The 19,822-nt window shown below is 35.0% G+C and overlaps 2 protein-coding genes across 3 annotated transcripts; both read left to right on the top strand.

Annotated features, from left to right (window-relative positions):
* The first annotated feature begins 3,680 nt into the window (after positions 1-3,680).
* Positions 3,681-13,216, top strand: LOC107859323 (GTPase ERA-like, chloroplastic). Of its 2 annotated transcripts, XR_001671351.2 has the most exons (10): positions 3,716-4,219; positions 4,763-4,908; positions 6,747-6,887; positions 6,963-7,076; positions 7,532-7,657; positions 8,927-9,025; positions 9,150-9,251; positions 11,214-11,294; positions 11,554-11,977; positions 12,512-13,216. XR_001671351.2 is itself a non-coding variant. In XM_016704299.2 (9 exons), exons 1-9 carry the CDS (start codon positions 3,808-3,810, stop codon positions 11,638-11,640), a joined length of 1,308 nt encoding a protein of 435 aa, XP_016559785.1. In that variant the 5' UTR covers positions 3,681-3,807; the 3' UTR covers positions 11,641-12,339. The 2 variants fall into 2 exon arrangements, 1 of the variants encoding a protein (XP_016559785.1); XM_016704299.2 differs by lacking the exon at positions 12,512-13,216 and having other exon boundaries at positions 3,681-4,219; positions 11,554-12,339.
* A 1,260-nt stretch (positions 13,217-14,476) lies between these two features.
* LOC107859325 (sodium/calcium exchanger NCL1) lies at positions 14,477-19,019 on the top strand. Its single transcript, XM_016704300.2, has 9 exons — positions 14,477-15,040; positions 15,885-16,082; positions 16,185-16,366; positions 16,669-16,814; positions 16,899-17,157; positions 17,247-17,398; positions 17,478-17,739; positions 17,838-18,143; positions 18,630-19,019. Exons 1-9 carry the CDS (start codon positions 14,677-14,679, stop codon positions 18,876-18,878), a joined length of 2,118 nt encoding a protein of 705 aa, XP_016559786.1. The 5' UTR covers positions 14,477-14,676; the 3' UTR covers positions 18,879-19,019.
* The last annotated feature ends 803 nt before the right edge of the window (positions 19,020-19,822 follow it).

Here is a 19,822-nt window from a genome sequence, read left to right as displayed (position 1 = left end):
TTTTCACTCTCGGATCAGCTTTTTCAATCTTTGCCATCAAATATTTAAAATCATCTTTCCTATAAGCTTTAACCATTGAATAAAACAAATCACTGATACTTTCTTTGCTCTTACGAAAGTAACTATAAACATTTTTTCAAAGATGCCATATACACGCAAGATGTGGGACAGTTGGATATACGACACTGACAGCTTTTATAATACTTTCGTTCCTATCAGATACAACCCACATGTTTTCACATTCACCAAATGCAACTTTGAACTGATTGAAAAATCATGTCCATGAATTATCATTCTCAGTATCCACAACCCCATACGCAAGTGGTAATATGCATCCTAAATTAAGTTAAAACTGTATTAGTAGAAGAACGATAAGATTTTTTGAAAGTCTACTGGACAAAATTTTTATGTGTTAACATATACATAGATGTATATGTTAACATATACATAGTTAACATATGTATATTAGAATATACATAAATACGTACGTGATAATAAATACAATTTTTTCTTTTTTTTTTTAAATACAAAAAAAAAGTTAACAAATTTTTTTCAGTAACTTAGAAAAAAAATTAAATATGAAATACAATGAATGTTTAACAAAAATCAGGGATTTATGATTTTTCACATACCTGCATCATCAAGAGTACTTGCTAAGACAAAAGTGCCTTGATATGGTCCACTTAAATGTGCACCATCAACAACAACAACAGACCCTTAATACTCAAAACCCCTTTATCATGGGATGCAATGCTATAAACAAATACATGAACCGATTATCCCATGATTTGTGCATTGCAACGTGCGAATTAGGATATACATTTTTTAACATATAAATGTATCTCGGCATCTGTCTATAACCATCCGCAGATCCGCCCTTCAGCAAAGCGATGGCACGCTCCTTCGCACGCCATGCTTTCATATAATTTATATCCACACCATGTACAACTTTCATTTCTTCAATGATGTCCCCCAGTGTGTGCCTTCTCTTATAGTTAACTAGTTTTGGAGCTGTGAATTCACATACAAAAGAAGTTATCGCCAAAATATTCTGCAGTATCCTATCCCTCGAATTGCATGTACGTTTTGGATTAAATTTTCGAATCATAAAAATATCTGTTTTTTTGTAACTAGATGCTTCCAATTTCCACGTACATTTCTCATTGTAACAGAGGAATACATAGCTGAAATATAAAAAACACTATTCAAATGATTATATTTTGCATCATTTCATAAGTTTTAACGATTTAATTGTTACAAATCCATCATAATACAACATAGACATGCATAATATTTCATCAAAGAAAGCTATATACAATCTAATAATTCACGTAATAAACTTTAAAGACAAGTATGCAGATTATGGATTAAATAACATATCTATTGACATGTTATCAGTTATGTATATGTTTACACATACATAACTATTTATGTATATGTTTTAATATACATAACAATTTTCCCTTACCAAAACTGATAATATAAAGAATTAAAATCATAGACATAGCAACTTATATGTATATTAAATCAAGCACCTCATAAATATTAATAAAGAATAAAATGGTAACCAGTTTTGTTGTATGTATCCGATGGCTTTTCATAAAATACAAAAAAAATTGTAAATTGAAACTCATTACCCCACATAGACATACATAACTTCAACATACTAACAAACAGATATTGCAAAGGTCAAAATGATAATTTGTATTTCGATTTTAGTTTTAGCACAAAAAAAATACACATGTTCATGCAACTATATATAACTTTTAATTAAAAACAAATAATACAAAGATTTCATATATCATACTGCTTAGTATAAAAAAGATACGATTTCACCTTTTTTTGTCTGATCGTTTTGCTCTAACATTGAATCCATTAGTCACTTTATATTTTAACATCACTGAAACAAGTGTATTTTTATCCTTATACATCTGTTTCACCTTTATATCAATACTCTTGCTATTGTATATCAAGTTATCTTCAACCTCTGGTACATACAAAGCATACTCATTTTGTGTCTCACCAACAGATAAAGTGAAAGCATCAGATACAACACCTTTCAGGCAAACCACAACTCTTGTTTCCCTATCGAACAATATGTCCCTATCGAACAATATGTCATCTTCACATTTTTCTGTTGTTGAAATACATAACGGATACATCATAAACTCTGGTTGAGATTTTTTCAACTCGAATTACAATCGTACATTATTATCGTTACGGATATGAAAAGGTGAATCATTCCCGTCAATAACATAACGTACATCAATATTTTTCCGAGTTTCGTCAATGTTTATTTCATCAGCAATCGACGAAATCAACCTCATATAATTTACTGATTCAGCAACAACAGTCCCTTCACTTTTATAATCCACATATTCTATTTGAGATCTCCATTTACCCGAGTACCTTAAAAGAATAGTAATATTCATCTTCAATAATTGAAAATAATTTGCTTTGTTCAGTAAACAACAAAAAACAAAGATGAAATTTGATTTTTGATTTATGCTGTTGCTTCAAATTTGCGTTTTTAGGTATTTGTGATTTTTAAAATTTGAAATTCCGTTCATGAAACATGATTTATGGGATGCAGTAATCCACGTATTAAATTAGTTGTGCCATTTACGTCAATGAATGCTGAATATCCGTTACTCCCTATTTTCTAGGATTTTAACAGATTATAATATACATTACTTGTTATGTATATGTCTTTTACAGAATATATATTAAACGAGAGAGACTAAACTAATTAAAAAAATGGGATGGGATGGGATGTAATTACTTCTAAAATGTTGGGATTTATGAAATTTACACTTTTTTAAAACAAATAGCCCAAGTTTGAAAACCTTCCAAAGAGTCATCAGTAGGATATACTATTTCCGCTTTATAACCATTTCCTAATTTTGGTCACTTTGACCTACATAGTCCATATACAATATTGATACAGTCTATATACAATACTGATACAGTATTTAACTTGGGCAATTCGATCCTTTTAAAAATATTTCAATTTTTTTTTATAAATTTTTTAACTGACCAAATATTCTATTTTTTTAATTGTTTAGAAATAATAATTAAATTATATAAAAACGATATAATTGTTAAATGGAATATGTATCTATGTATAAGATATATGTATAGAAATTGTATAGTTATATCAATGTATATGTATAAAATATATATAAAACATATATAGAAAGTGTATGAAAATTATATAATTATTGTATAAAATGTGTAAAAAAAAAAAGTATAGTTATTGTATAAATTGTGTATCAAAACTGTATAATTTTCGTATAGAATATTTATATGTATAAGATGTGTATAGAAACTGTATAGAAGGTATGTAGAAATGATATAAAATAAGCCAGTAAATTGAAATGGCTAGAAAGTGAAATTTAAATTCCATGACCATTTTTATGAAAATAGTTTGATTTGAAGGGTCGTTTCTGTCCTTTCCCCAATAAATTATACCCTTGGAGATTTCAAAGCCCATTAAAAATGAATAAGAGTATTGTAAAAATCTTTATTGATTTGATAATAAAATTTAAACACGGACAAAAATTAGGAAATGTATCAAAGTATTATTTTTATAACAATTATATATATTTAAGTCAACGTATAACGACTCAAATACGATACTCAAAAGATATCAACATAATAGAGGGAACATAAATTAGTTTGGTGTGATGCAACAAGAGCCATGTACTAACATTACTGAACAGGGTACAACATAATAATGCACATAATTCACAAATACAAGGCCGGTTAAATTAGTACTAGGAGTGTAGAGCAGTCCACTATCCAAAAATGAAAGCGCCATGTCTAAACGTTTTTACAACTCTTCCCAGAAATTACACTTGTCCTCTTATCCACTGCTCTTCTCCTTCCTTTCCCGCCGATAATGGCCGTTTCCGGCTACGCGTCTCCACCACTACTCGCCGGAGAAACATCAGGTCGGAGCTTTTTCTCGGCGACGAAGAGGAAATTGAAGCAGAAGAAAACGACAAGCTCTCAAACATAGCTGAAAAAGCCTCTAGGAGTAGGAGAATGAGGAGGTCTAGAGGTGTTGTAGACACAGAGGAAGAAGAAGATGAAGACGACGAAGATTCGTCGATGTTGCTATCTCTGAGTGTGAAACCAGATAGAAATTTGGCTTTACTTGATGATTATGAAATGGAGGAGCTCGATTTTATTTCTGAAAATCCTAATCATCGCAGTGGTTTGTTTTCTCCTTTCCTTACTACTCCCCCCGTTACAAAATAGTTGTCAAGGTTTGCGTGTCAAAGAGTGAATTTGACCAATTTTTAAGGCTAAATTGGATTAGATTAGTTTAATATTTGAAGATTAAAAAAAACTTCGATATCCAAGAACTATTATAAATTGCAATTGTGATGTACTTTGTGTTGTTTGAACCCAACACTTTGATGGATTATGCTAATATTAGTACAAAGAATATTTGGCACTTTTCACTTCCGGATAGTAAAAATATGTGAATTTGAACAACATTTGAGAATAGTTTTGTATCGTTGCTGCTCTCTATCCAGGAATGTTCCTCAGTAATTGCATCCCGGGATTCAAAATAATTGAATTTTGAATAATCTTTTTGAAATATATATATTCTTTTGATCATCTTCGATAGTAGGAGAATTGCAATTTGAAATATTTATTCATGTAGTGTCATTTTAATGGGAAAGTGTATGTGTGGATAAGTGTATGTGAAGGAAATTGGAAAAATTTAAGGAGAAAGTGTGTGTAAATGTAGGATATGTGGCTGTGCTTGGGAAGCCGAATGTTGGGAAAAGTACACTTTCCAATCAAATGGTTGGGCAGAAATTGTCGATTGTTACTGATAAACCTCAAACTACTCGTCATCGAGTTCTTGGTATATGTTCTGGTCCAGAACATCAGGTTTGGAATGTTCTACTACTGTGTTTCAGCTGAGCTGCACCATATTTGAGTTTATTTTATGTCCACTTGCTTCTTGGCTGATTCATTGATGTGAAAATGTGGCTTGATGTGAAAATGTGGCTTGATGTGAAAATGTGGCTTACACATCGCTTTGTAGCTGTGGCGCTTCTTTTATGCGGGAACTTCTACTCTTATGCAGCAAGATATCATACCTTTGTTATATTACTGCTAGAGTTGATTGCAAGAAATTTCATTTCTGTGATTGCAATGGAAATTTGTTTTTGTAGTTGTGCCTAGTTTTCTCAAAAAGAAGATTTAAGAGTGAGGGCTTGTTCACCTTATCTATTAACTGAGCTGCAAGACTCCTTTGGATAATTTTTTATGTTTTGACAATTAGAGTAATGTCATTAGTAAAGCAGCAGCAAGAAGGTGCTATCACTTTGTACAAAATAAACCTGGGCTGCTGACCCCTTTTATATCTGGAAGGAGTCTATCAAATCTAGAATATCATCTAAGCAGGATTCATACTACACTAAAAAGGAAGATTTTGAAGATATTTGAACTCATCGAAAGATGTATGAGCCTCTATTCCTCTTTCCATTATCCACAATGTTAGTGTACACAGGGCATGTTCTCCAAACCTATGTCGTTCGGACTCTTTAAAATTGTCAATGGGTGCGTGTCGGATTCTCCAAAAGTAGTGTATTTTTGGAGATTCCGACATTGGTGTGGCATCAAAGGTGAAGAATTTGCGCAACTTAGCTCTGAACTAGTCTCTGTGTCTCTATCATTTCCCCCAAGGCAACGGTTAATGAAAGCAATAATAACGAAAGGAAGAACACAAAATTTTACGTGTGAGAGACTGTCTATGGATGGTTTTAGGTGGGGTAGAGGTAGGCCGAAGAAATATTAGAGGGAAGTGATTAAGCATGACATGGAGCGGTTACAACTTACGGAGGACATGACCCTTGATAGGAAGATGTGGAGGACGCGAATTAGGGTAGAGGGTTAGTGGGTAGGAGTGCGTCCGTAATAGTAGGGAGGAGTGCTTTATTTGTATCTGTGTCTGTAGTTTCTTGATTCATAGTGTTCTGATGATGTTTGTGATCTCAAATAAGTAGCTTATAGTAGTATTCTATCGGTGTCTTAGCTTCTATTATTATCTAGCGGTGTGTTATCCCATTTTGTTGTTTATTTTTTATGTTTTTTTGTTTGTTATATTGTTATCTGTCTTGAGTTGTGGGTCTATCGGAAAAACAACCTCTCTCCTTCATCTGAGGTAATGGTATGGACTGCGTACACTATGGACTGCGTACACTGTACCCTCCCCAGACCCCACTTGGTGGGAATACACCGGGTATGTTATTGTTGTTGTTGTAGTCACCAACTCATATTATTTCTCAATGAAAGATGAGGCAGATACACCAACTGAGCATGTTTATATAGGCTGTGAAAAATCCAAATCGTAGACGTTTTAGGATGTGTTCTAACTTCTAAGCATTTTTTTCAAGTACCCTACGGAATGCTTGAAAGAATTTCCTACTCTTATTTTTCCATCGCAGGGGGCTGCCGTCCCATGCAACCCCCGTAGTCAGGCCCACAAACATAACAAGCTATATATTGTTTCTTTTAAGCTATATATTGTGTTAATCCTTGTTCCTTGCGCATGCTTTGTTCTTTCATGCAGTCTGCAGCTTATCATATGTTATCAATATGAAATTCTTTTCTTGTCTTTGCAATTTGCCATCCTATATCTGTTCCCTAGGCTTCAATTTGTTGTGCACAGTTGTCATCCCCTGTCTCAGACTTATGAGCCATGACTGGGTGTTCCCGTGCAGATGATACTTTATGACACTCCCGGTGTCATAGAGAAGAAAATGCATAAGTTAGATTCAATGATGATGAAGAATGTACGGAGTGCAGCTGTTAATGCAGACTGTGTGCTTGTTGTTGTAGACGCATGTAAGGTTCCTGCAAAGGTACGTTCTTTATTGTAAAGAATCATCTGGAAAACATGTTCTCTTTTTAACTTTTTCTAGAGTTGCTGCTGTCAGATAGATGAAGTATTGGAAGAGGGTGTTGGAGACCTGAAGTATAAAGTACCGACATTGTTAGTCTTGAACAAGAAGGACCTAATCAAGCCTGGTGAAATTGCAAAGAGACTTGAGGTAAGGTATCTGATGATTGCGAGATCATTTATTGTGCAAGTTTTGCAAAGACCCTCCACTCATTCTAGTCAGACAAAGTATAAGCGATTTGAGTCAACTTATGCAATTTCTCTGTAGTGTTGGCTATTACGGTTGGCGATGGCTAGTTGGTTACAATTAAAAAAACAATTGCTGATTGATTACCTTATCCAAAGAAAAGAAATAAAGTTCTGCATCTTGGAGTACCCATTTTTACATTAGTAATATATATGTTGGTGTTGGAAGTACTAGAGGTACTATTCTTGTAGCCTATAAAAGTCACATAAAACATGTTTTTAAGCCAGATGACAAAATTATGAATTTGAGACTTATGAGAAAAGCTGTTGACCTTATTTAGATTGGATATTTTATTGACAAACTTAGACCAATTAGTCAAGTAGTTTAGACGTTCTGATGCTATGGTTTCTTCCTTTCAGTGGTACGAGAAATTTACGGACGTTGATGAGGTCATACCCGTAAGTGCGAAGTATGGTCATGGAGTAGAAGATGTCAAAGACTGGATATTATCTAAACTTCCTCTTGGGCCTGCTTATTATCCCAAGGTGTAAATATACTCTGACTCGATATCCCGTTACCTTTTTCTGTTGACTTCTTTCTTGCAAATGAGGAAAATTTCAGTCATCTTCTACTTCGATCTGTATGTTTTGGTGGCATTTAACCTTGTAGAGATCTGTTGGTGTCAACCACTCAATTTGGGCATTAGACAAATGACATCTATGTTCCGCTGGATAATTGCTTTTAAAATTGACGGTAGATTGCATCCTCAGCTCTCCATGCCTACTATGTAGCCAATACTGCCAAAAACTTCTACTATATTTAACTTTGATTCCATCTCGTGTTTTTATCTATTTCTTTTAAACTCTCTGCCTTTTAAATTAAAAATTATGATATGTATGCCATCGGGAAGTGACTGCCATTTTCTAAAATGGAATGCGTCTTGGTTTCTTCCTTAATTTTATACAACTGATACACTTCCCTTTTTTTTTGTACTCGACTCTATAAAAATGCAGAATCAGCACTGATGCACACATAATTATACCTTAAATTAAATTATGTGCTTTTCATGCCTGTTGTCTATAACCACATCAAGGTGAATCATGTCTTTGAATAGGTAGAGGGTATTATGGAATCCACCCATCCCTATACTGTATCACGTGAGGGCGGAGGAGTTGGGTAGCAAAGGGAGAAGAATTGCCTTATTCAGTTTGTGCAATATGATAATGCAACCTGCAGGAGTTGCAATAAATCAGGAAAAAAGTTGGTTGGTCTTAGTTCTTTAAAAAAGAAAAAAGAGAAGAAAGAAATGATTGGCATATACCTTCTAGATGAATCGTCCCTTTGGTGTCTGGGATGTCAGACTGGTGTAGCATGGACACTGAGAAAGTACGAGGATATAAGTATATTAAGCCAGCAGATTTCAAGCTATAGCTGATATTGATCTATGTGAGTATTAGTGGACATTGTCTTGGATTTTATGTTCCATAAAAAGTTCTTTCTCCCTGCACCCTTCCTCCCTTTCTATGTTTTTCTTAGAGACATGGAAGGTGTGGAGTTTTTCCTTATTCCCAGGGTGGGGTAGCTCAAGGTCTTTAATCCGGGAGTAAGATTATCATTTTTTCCTCATATGCACGGTACTGACGAAACTGCATAGTTTTTCTTGTTCCCATTATCTTGCATGCACAACATTATTAAAATGAGATAGCTTAATGTATTAAAGTCTCAGCAATTTTAATCTTAATCCTCCTATAGGGTATGATGATGTATAGTAGTTGCCAAGTTCAATTAACAAGCCCATCTCATCTTGATTTCAGGACATTGCTAGTGAACATCCTGAAAGATTTTTTGTGGCTGAAATTGTCAGGGAGAAGATATTTCTGCAATACCGAAATGAAGTTCCTTATGCATGCCAGGTAAAAATGTGTTTGAGAACGTCCAAGTTGATTGGTGAATGTTATTTGCTTCTAATTTTCCTTTCAGTAGGAATTTACTCCATCAATTTCCAGTTTTCCTCTAAATATACCTTACACTCTGCAGGTTAATGTAGTTAGTTACAAGACTAGACCGAACGCGAAAGACTTCATTCAAGTCGAAGTAATAGTGGAGAAAAACACTCAAAAGATCATCCTTATTGGGAAGGTAGTAATCATCAGTTAGTTTCTGTATGTCATCTGCTTTTGTTATTTGAGATATGCTTTATAATGAAGAAAGATCATCCTTTTTCTCTATTGATTCATCCTTCCTTCATAAGGGCAGTATGAGTTGCAACTCTGAAAACTACGCATACTGCAAATAAGCAGTGTCCCACCCTCACCCTTTCCTTGTCCTTCCATCCTGCCTCTGTCTATCGATCTAGACTTCAATTTAATCTAAAGTTCTCTTTTGTATACATTGTTGAGTTATATAATGTGGCACATTACATATAAATGGTCATTCAAAAGGTTTATACGGGTTTTGTGCTGCTTAGCAGTGACCCACCCTCACCCTTTCCTTGTCCTTCCATCCTGCCTCTGTCTATCGATCTAGACTTCAATTTAATCTAGAGTTCTCATTTGTATACATTGTTGAGTTGTATAATGTGGCACATTACATATAAATGGTTATTCAAAAGGTTTATACGGGTTTTGTGCTGCTTTACCCATTGTCTTAATGTTTTAGATCAGGCGCCTCGGTGCTTTCACATATGAAATAGAGTTGATTAAGTTTTGGAATGCCCTTTCCCGCACTTGTAAGTCCCGATGAAAGTCCAAATGTTAACCCCCAAAACAGGTTACACATGCAGGAGAGTGTTTAGATATATAGTGTCCTATATCGGGTATTAAAGGACATTTAAAGGGGGTTCACACAAGCCTTGGATTATTCTATCCATGTCTTACCTTAAGATTTTGACTTAGATGCTCAAGTTCTTTCACATATATATATTCATAGATATATACCTACAAATATATTCTTATGGGTAAAACATCTTTTGTCTTGTTAAATCTGTTAAAAGCAACAGGTTACTAGGGCGATATGTCTATCAAGTTTCCATGTATCCCAGTATGAAGATACTCCCTCTGTCTAGACACTTTGTCCTCCTTCCTATCTTATGTTATCCCAAAATTCCATCCACTCCCCAAAAATAAAGATAACATGGTGGGCGAAACTTTGATCACATTTTAAGATAAATTTGCATAAATGAAGAAAAGAAGTGAGAAAACACCTCTCTCTATAGATAAAACAAACTGGCAATGAGTCTGTATCACTTGACAATTTTGGGACCTATGTCAAGTAAGCATGTCGACTCTAGTTTGAGGGCACAACTGTAACATTTTGTCAACCTGATAGGTTTTATTTGAACTTGGCTATAGAAAATGATAAAAAGGAGATGAAAAAGCAATTTAATTTTTATTCTTCTTGGCTCATATGCCCATATCTGAACAACAAAATGAGGAAAACTAAATATAGGTATTATTTCCTAAAGTTCTGATCTTGCATAAGAGCGGGAAAGTGGTGGGTTGAGGGGGTAGGAGAGGAAGGTAAATGTGCTTCTGTCATTTTTTGTCTTGAATAGAAGTCCAACAATTGCATTCGCTGTTTCTATTGGATTTTTAACAAGTAACATAATCATTTTAAAGGTTGGGTTCCGTCCTAAATGGGAAGAAAGTAAAAAGTGCAATGTCTTGTTTTGGGTGTGAAATTCCTAAAACAGGTGAAAAGGAGTTATGAGGGAAAATTTTAATTCATAAGCTCTCTGCATGTGTTCAGATTTAGTTGTTCTCCATTTGAGAACTTTTAATACTTCTGCCACTAATTCTTTTCATTGTGAGGTTTTGCAGTGTTTTATATTAATAATCTCTGATGTTTGACCATTTCCAGACATAGATCACACTCAGATGCTAAACTAATCAGTACTGGCTGCCGATTTGTTTCTCTGAATCATTTTTGCCAAGGAGTTCTCCAGTGGCATGACAAAGACCTGAGCACTTTAGGTCCTGGAATAGACTTCCTAAATATGGTCTGACATGACCAATAACTGAGCCCATTAGGTCTTTGATATTAGAATTTCCCTAAACAAACAATATGTATTCTAATGTTACATGTCACTTGATTTGTTTTCAGGAAGGAAAGGCTTTAAAGCTTCTCGCCACAGCTGCAAGGCTTGACATAGAAGATTTCCTACAAAAGAAAGTTTTTCTGGAGGTAATAGTCATGATATCTGTCTTTACAATGAATTGCAGAGGATATTGGGTACTCTTACATCGCAGTACTTCGATCTAAGGTGCTGCACTCTTATATTATGATACTTAAAACTAATGTGCTGCAGCTGCTTCGATACTTAAAAACTAATGTGCTGCAGCTGCTTCTTCCTACTTTCTACTGAGACAATTTTGCTTAGGTACAACTTATGAGATACTTAGCTGGACAAGGTGATTCTCATGTTAATATTTTGTTGAAACAGGTTGAGGTGAAGGTGAAAGAGAACTGGAGGCAAAATGAAGGTCTGTTGAAGAACTACGGCTACGGCGGCCATATTCAAGCTTTGTGATTTGGAAATTCTGCATTGAACTTACTTTGGATGGAACGTGAATGATGATCAGTAGCTCTGGATGCTCTTCATGATGAACTAGCTATAATTTCTGTATATGTTTCCCAAAGTACATCAGGCTTAGCAGGCAAATGGGATCTTGTGAAAGTTCTTGATGTCAGGATCAGGCATCACTAATATCCCTGCGGAAGAGATCATGATGTGAATGCACCAGATCTCATCTCAGCACTGCCAATCTGAATTCGGATTAATGTAGTTGTCCCTTGAGGGATGCTGTTGAAGGAAGAACTTGACAGAAGATGCAGGTGGCTGGCTGCTCAGCAAGTTAACCTTGGACGTATGTTGTCTTCTGTCTTCTACTGCTCGAATGTTTAACATATCGCAATGTTAGCTCTAGAGTAGGATGTTCTGTTGGACTAATTGCTGCTGTGAGTTGGAAAAAGATAGAGATAGGTGTATTGCTTCATTTTCGGTTGGGAACTGATTGACATCACTGCAAAACCTGTTTTTGTGCACAAGTTTTTTCCTTTTTCTTTTTTTAAAGTTTATTTGCAGTGGAGATTTTTGTAGGAAGTAGCCTTCAGGTGCCACAGGAATGATACATTGTTTTGACATTCCCAAAGTTTTATACATGTGTAATTAGCTATTGTATCTTTTTGACATTTTCAATCTTTTATGCAACTGTAACTGCTTATTCTCTGCGCTCGACTTTGAGAGTTACTTCTAGTAGAGGCAGAGTTGATGTAGGCCTACATGGTATGAAACACAATCCAAGAGGGGGTTAGGAGGCACCAGATTCTGAGTTTCTTTCTAATCTTCTTTTCTGTTCTCTTTTCAAATACTAATCATGGTGTTACTCATCATTTTGCAGAAGTTCACCTGCTGGTGTAGTAGGTGTTCCAGGCACTGATGAAGTCAGGAATTTCTATAAGGATATTCAATATATATACACATTTATTCAGACTAACTGATCACCTTTCAGTTTATGTGGCTATGCAGCCGCTGGTACAACTACCACAATGCAGACTGTTACTCCCATCGAACTAGTTCTTGATGGATCTTTTTGGTGTCAAATTCGGGGCTCTTCACCAAAACAAATAAGAATACCTAATCTCACATGCAAGATATTGTTATGTCACTTCAACTTTATCATATGCTGTTGAAATCAAATTGGTAAAGATTCCATAACCCACAGCCGTTGTACATTGAGATGGAATAAAATTTGGGGTCAACCATTTCTATATGCGAAGACGGAGGGCAGTTTTGGTTTGCAGCTATTCCCACTAGGCTGCTTTCTCCCGGCCTTGTCGATACAGCGCATCTTACAGGGTGCCTTTTACTAACTAATATTTAGGCTTAGGGTCTTTTGGTAGGAGGGATAAGTATAATTAATCTCGGAATTAATTTAGAAGAGAAGCTTATCCCATGTTTGGTTGAGACAAAATGCATGGGATAACTCATTCCGAAATTGTAGTGTTTTTCTTATCCCTCCTTGAGAGTGGGATAGCTAATCTCGGAATAACTTGTTTCCAACCAAACGTTAGTGTATGTGACGTCCGATTTTTGCTCTTTTCCAGTACCTATCCAAGACATTTTACGTCTGACAGCAGAAAAAGTAAAAAGCTTTTCTTCCATTGCTGTATGCATAAGCTATGGTAATGGCATCTCCAGCTTGGACTTCAATAAAGTACAGTAGCATTTATTCCTAGATATTTTGAGTGACTATAGCAATTGTAGTGCTGGTGATGACATGAAGAAAAACTAAATACTGACGATCTAACTCCTATGATGTTACTTAGCATCCTAAAGTCATTCTAGCATGACACATAGTTATAGTAATAGGTGAGATGAGGTCTATTTATCTCCATTAATATCTGCTGCCTCACCAATCTTGAAACTTTGAGCTCTACTAAAATTTTCTTGATTAAGGGCGCTTATTATAAAATCTGAAAGAGTACTTGACACTTGTTTCCTAGCTATAGTTGTCAAACTAATCAAATAATTGAAAAATGATTGCTCCTAAGATAATTAGTTGGGTGAACTTTTCACCCACCAAAACGATTATATGTAATCGAGTCGTGTAGATTAAACTTGTACAATTAGTGAAAATTAGGATTGCTTGGCATGGAGAAGAAAGGTTAAAAAGGGCAGTTCGGTACACTAAAGCTTCCGCTATGCGTGGGGTTTGGAGAATGGCAGACCACAATGGTCTATTATACGGCCTGCATTTCTTTAATAGGCTGTTTTCATGGCTTAATCTCGTGAACTTAAGGTATGCAAAAGAAAAGTTAATCGAACAAATGCCACATGTTTTTTTCAGAAGAAAGTTAAATTCATGGTGTCTAATAATATCTTGAAAAAAATTTTATTGAATATAATGGAAAATTATTTCAAGTCTCTTCAATGTTGAGGAATAGGATTACGTAGGCCAGTTTCGCTGGAATAAGATACTCAATCACACAGATGCCAGTTTCAAAATGCCAATCTTGTTAATTAAGGATTAAAGAACTTATTTCCTGATCAAAAATTTGAAAAAAAAAACAAGAGATGATTCTTTCTTTATTAATTATCTTTTACTCCAGTTTTTGCATGATAGATGACTTCCCAATTAATTAGCTTTCTGATGACTTTATTAATTATCTTTTACTCCAGTTTTTGCATGTAAAGTTATATACAAAAACTTTATTATTCTAACAGATCACCTGAAAGATATTCTAAACAACTAAAAATGATATAAGAATTTCTATACTAACCCTCTATATAATTTAAACTCAATTATAAAACTCACCAATACAAACTTTCCCTAATCTTTTGTTCCACTATCAAAAGTATCCATGTGAGCACAAGACTGTAGTTATTAAAAATACCCTAATCTTTAGTGCAGAACTTTCACTATTTAAAGTACCCTTTGTCTTGTTTGCAAAACTTTTTTTTTTTCGCAAAATTTTATCTATAAAAGAACCTTTGTCCAAATTTGGAATTCATTTATATCCCCAACTCATATTGTAGACTTACAGCTTGTACTATTTAGTAGTAATGTCAAGCCTTTCACTATGTTTTGTCACATTTATTTTTCTAGTTGGAAAGGTCCAGGGCCGGGTTCTAAGGCTAAATTCTTCCAATTACCAAGTACTTAATATCTCAGATGGGAATGATCAACTTATTAGTAATCAAGAATATAGAGGCAAAATATGTGAGCAAGTGTATGGTTTTTTTCCATGTGCAAATAGCATTGCAGGCTACATTTTCTTGATAGTGGTGTATCAGTACTTGCTGAATGAAGGGGAAAGACTTATCTCAAAAGGAAGCAAGACTCTCTTTAATATTCTTGGCACTGGCATTTTTGGTGCCACTGTTTTTCAAGTCTTGAAGACTTTGCCCAGGATTGTCATGGTTATTGGTTAGTCATTTTAACTTAAACTGCTTATGATACTAATAAACCTGGAATATAATTTGTTAAGATCATGCCAAAAGCTATAACTAATAGCAAGGGTACAACTTTAAGTTTTAACCCTGTCCTTCAAGTTAGAGCCATGTGACCGGGGCCGTCCCTGATCCATCACCTTGGCCTCGCCACAGCCAGGACGTTGGCGCTAACCCAAACATAACTTTTGGCTCAGTGGTCTGGTTTCACAGGCCATACAGTATCAAGTTTGGCATACAGTTTAGCTTGCTTTCTAATGAATAAATGTTGGATTAGTTTTCTTGCCTCCTATTTGCATGGAACTACAATAGTTGGTGAGTATCACCACACAATAATAAATTTGAACATCTTATTTCCTATCAGAACAAGAAAAGATCCAATCAGCTACTTAATTAAGAGACATAGGTATTCATTGTAGAGTTCGTTAGCTCCCTCTCCTTCAAAGACATGAAAGGTTGTTAAAGTCGTTGACGATTAACTCAGTTTAAGGACAAACAGTAAGTGAATCAACATAATCGAGTTGTTAGCAAGATAAAGAATACTTGACAGTGAGGACATCTGTTGGTGAACTTGTAGAATGGAATTCACCCCTTGTGTGATATCCCAACTAGTACCTATCGTCCAACTAAGAATCATCTGTTAGGCCAGCTTCTTATGAGCAAGCCGGTACTAAAGAAGACGGTTAAGGAAAAACAAGCCTTAATGTTTGAATACAGAAAAATCATCAGTTGGTGAATCGTATGGTAGATGCGGTGAAGGTTTTATGGCAATAGAAAACATGATCACAATAGACTGATTTTAATGTTATTTCCTTTTGTAGCATCCGGTGTTTCTGCTAGTAAAGAGAAAGCTCAGAATCAAATCTCTTCTGGAATTAGCACCACCGTTGGAGCCACAGTCTTCAATCTCACTTTAATGTGGGGAATATGTTTGATATATGGCACTAAAAATATGACCGATAAACCAGATTCCGAACCTGCAGAATTTTCACCTTTCAAAGGATTGAAGGGATTGAGTGGTATTTCCTCCTTTCACATTCTTGAATTCAAGTTGTTGATATGTTTTATTCATAGAGTATATGTTATTGAAATCTATGCTGAAATATATGTATGCGTTACAGATACTGGCGTTACAATTGACCAGGAAACTAGTTACACTGCTGGAATCATGCTCCTTTCCTTGATCCCATTTGTATTAGTTCAGCCAGTCACTGCTTTCAACTCATTCCTTGGAAGGCGTATTCTAATTTTCATCACACTTATAGTAACACTCATACTTCTGATGTCATACTTCCTTTATCAGGTAATCAAAATTTTGAATTGACAACACGAAGAATGTTTAGTATGGAGAGTTGGATAATGGATTTAGAGTTCGTTTAGAAATGGATTTTAGTTATTATGTATGTCCAGTTTTATTTCTTTTACCACACACTATACATAAGAATTGAGTCGGGGGGGGGGGGGGGGAGGTCACACTTATTGCACAATGCCTGGATCCGCCTTTGTTCAAATGTTGTATTGAACAAATTTTGTACTCATGAATGTATCTTAGTTGGAGGGCCTTGGTTTCGTGTATCGCTCTAAATTTATGGATTTATTCATCAGATTTTGAATCCTTGGATGCAAAAAAGAAGTTTAGAGTACTCCAAATATGAGAATTTGCTAGCAGGATTTTTGCATCATGTACAAAGGCATGCAAGAGGGAAGCTCATTAATGAAGAAGGGCAACCTGATATTGATGTCATTAAAAGGTAACGATATATCTTAGGAAAACGGTAAGCCTCGCGGGAGTGAAGCTAACAAGACTAATTAGTACTATCTTTTCCGATTTTCAGATTATTCCATGAGACTGATAGCGATGCCAACAAATGCCTAACGCTTGCTGAATTGGAGAATCTTATACTTGAAATGCAATCAGGGAAGGTTCAGGTGGACAAAGATTATGCTATTTCTAAGATATTGAATTCTTTTGACAAAAACAACGACAAAAAAATCGAGGAGGAAGAGTTTGTAGAAGGATGCAAAAGATGGATAGAAGAAGCTACACAGTTAGCTCAAAGTGATGATTCGAATTCTAAAAAGATTTTACGCAAGGCAAGCACTGAACTCTTACTTACAGTTGGCTCCAATTCATATCGAGTAATTCAAATACTTGTGACTTCAATCATAATTTTCCGCAATAGGTTGTTGAGCAATATACTAAGAAGCAAAGGGATGAAATTGCTGAAATTGAGCATATAATGGCAAGACTTTTGAAGCATGTTCAAACTCAAGCATTAGAAGCTGAACGTCTTATCAATGATGATGGATGCCCCAATATCAACCGTATTAAAGAGTAAGTTACCCTTGTTAATTTAACAGTACATCATGTTAGACCTTTTTATTTCTAATCACCTCCGTTTATGTTGTGGCAGGATCTTCCATCAGAATGACTTTGACCGGAACAACGTCTTAACAAAACCTGAATTAGAAGAACTAATAGGTTCAGTGAAATTTGGAGAAGTTGAAATCAATCGCGATGATTCTGTTCAGAAAGTGTTGAGGGATTTTGATAGAGATGGTAATGACATGATCGACGAACATGAGTTTGTCCATGGGATGACAAAATGGCTCAATGAGGCCATTAGTGTGACTAAATGTCCTGACAAGAAAAGGGCCATTGATGAATATGACAAGGTAAAATAACTAGCATTTCTCTCTATATATCTAAACACAAATGCTTAATACAGTTGACAAATCTCAGTACTATATGTGTGGCTTACTTTTTTTTGTAGATTAAGTGGAGTGAAGTTGACAAAATAGTCTATGAGGTGGAAAATGATGGAGAAATGAACTATAAGTTGATGACATGGGCATTTAACAAATCTGTGCTTCAAGTTTTGTTGGGGATTGCAATACTGACATTGTGTGCAAAACCTCTAGTGATTAGTATAGAAGATTTATCGAATGCTGTAGGGATGCCTTCTTTCCTTATCCCTTTTGTTATGGTACCTCTAGCTCTAAATGCAAGAATGGCAATAGCAGCAATATTTCCAGCAAGTCAGAAGAGTTCAAAAACTTCATCTTTGACATTCTCAGAGGTTTAACTCTCTCTCTCTCTCTCACACACACACACACACACAACAAAAAAAAAAAAAAAAAAACAAGATTTGTTCAAACATTTTATCTGTTAAATGATTATGATTGTAGTACCTTTGTATTGTTTATATACTCCCTTTGTTATGATGTAAGTATCTTAGTTTGGCTAGACACGAAGTTAAGACTCTTGAATCATAATGGTTTAAACTAATGATATGAATCTTGTGGTCTTAAACAAGCCACGTACAACGTTAGATTCAGAAAGTAATCAAATTTAAAGAGAGACATGCTAAAACAGAAAGTAAAACACTTAAATAGAAATGGAGGGAGAAACTTTTCAAGAAAATGATTAACTGGTCAATGCCTAACTTTACACACAAAAAAATGGATATACTGATCTTTAAAGTAATTTTATAACCCTCTTAAATTAACATTAACCAAAAACTTGAAAGTTTGATTGTTCTAAAAGCCTGATTGCTACTTGACAGATATATGGAGGAGTGATCATGAACAACATCATGGGCATGGTAACACTTTTGGCAGTGGTGTGTATAAAGGACCTAAGATGGAATTATTCAGCTGAAGTGCTAATAGTTTTGGTGATTTGCTCAGTAATTGGCCTTCTTGCATTTTTCAGCACCACATATCCACTTTGGACTTGTCTCTTAGCATTTTCTCTATACCCTTTCTCTGTGGTGCTGTTTTACCTTCTTGAATGTGTGTTTGGTTGGGCTTAATGATGGTAATCATAGCCCACACAACCCTAACACAAACCCATTCTCTCAACCCAAAAAGAAGGAGGAAAAAAATGTTTCTTTTTTTCATGAAGAATTGTAAAAGCTTTTGAATTAAAAAAGGGAAGTTATCATGTTATATCATTTACTTGAGTTCCTCTCTCATTTGGTGTATTTGATTAGATTTTATTTCTTGTCATGTTTGAAGCTAGATAAGTTTTGAAAGTCCCGCATCTATGTGAATGGGAACATAGTCTACTCGATCCTTATATGGGGTTGGACAATCTTCCCCTCGTAACTTTTGGCAAAAGAGTAAAAAGAGAGAAGGGGGTGTTTGGCCAAAACCTTCCAAAATTACTTTTAATATGGTGTTATATTTTCCTTAAAAGACCTCACACCGCTAAGAGTTTTCGTGCATCTTATATGTAACTTTCTTTTTTTTTTTTTTTTTAAAAAAAAACTAGTGATGTGAAACTCTGTTTGCACTCAATTGAGGGCAGGCGTCAAGATTAACCAAGCCTATGAGAAAGCAATAATATCCAAATGTACAAGCACGAAAGCTTTCTTACAAGACAGACTCCATATGTATTAGCACCATAAATGAGGGATTTGCTTCTTGTATGCAGTACTTGCAGAATTTCCAATCAACAATCTTGAATAGTATACATAACATTTGAATAACTTCCCAAGTAAGTAGTCTATTTGCAGGCAATATCAACTTACGTAGCATGTTACTCGGGGGTTTGGGCCACAGGTGATAATAGGCCACAGGTGACAAAAGAGTTTTAAAATGAGGTGTAGGTGACACAAGTCTTAATTATTAGGTGGATGTGACAATTACTTTATTATGAATTAAGAAAGTTGGGAAAGTTTGAAAATAACCCACAAGTTTTTAAATTTACACTTTGATCCAAATGTTAGCCTATATAACGGGAAGCGGAGGGAAA

Source organism: Capsicum annuum, chromosome 2 (genome assembly GCF_002878395.1).
Source record: "Capsicum annuum cultivar UCD-10X-F1 chromosome 2, UCD10Xv1.1, whole genome shotgun sequence".
NCBI classification, from domain to species: Eukaryota; Viridiplantae; Streptophyta; class Magnoliopsida; order Solanales; family Solanaceae; genus Capsicum; species Capsicum annuum.
This window is presented reverse-complemented; position numbering and strand designations above follow the sequence as displayed.

Coding starts and splice junctions, on each gene's coding strand:
- LOC107859323 (XM_016704299.2), top strand. CDS start 3,808: ATGAAAGCGCCATGTCTAAACGTTTTTACAACTCTTCCCAGAAATTAC. Junction 7,077..7,531: donor AAATTGCAAAGAGACTTGAG/GTAAGGTATCTG, acceptor TCTTCCTTTCAG/TGGTACGAGAAATTTACGGA. Junction 11,295..11,553: donor AAAAGAAAGTTTTTCTGGAG/GTAATAGTCATG, acceptor TTGTTGAAACAG/GTTGAGGTGAAGGTGAAAGA.
- LOC107859325 (XM_016704300.2), top strand. CDS start 14,677: ATGTCAAGCCTTTCACTATGTTTTGTCACATTTATTTTTCTAGTTGGA. Junction 16,367..16,668: donor TGTCATACTTCCTTTATCAG/GTAATCAAAATT, acceptor TTTATTCATCAG/ATTTTGAATCCTTGGATGCA. Junction 16,815..16,898: donor GATATTGATGTCATTAAAAG/GTAACGATATAT, acceptor TCCGATTTTCAG/ATTATTCCATGAGACTGATA.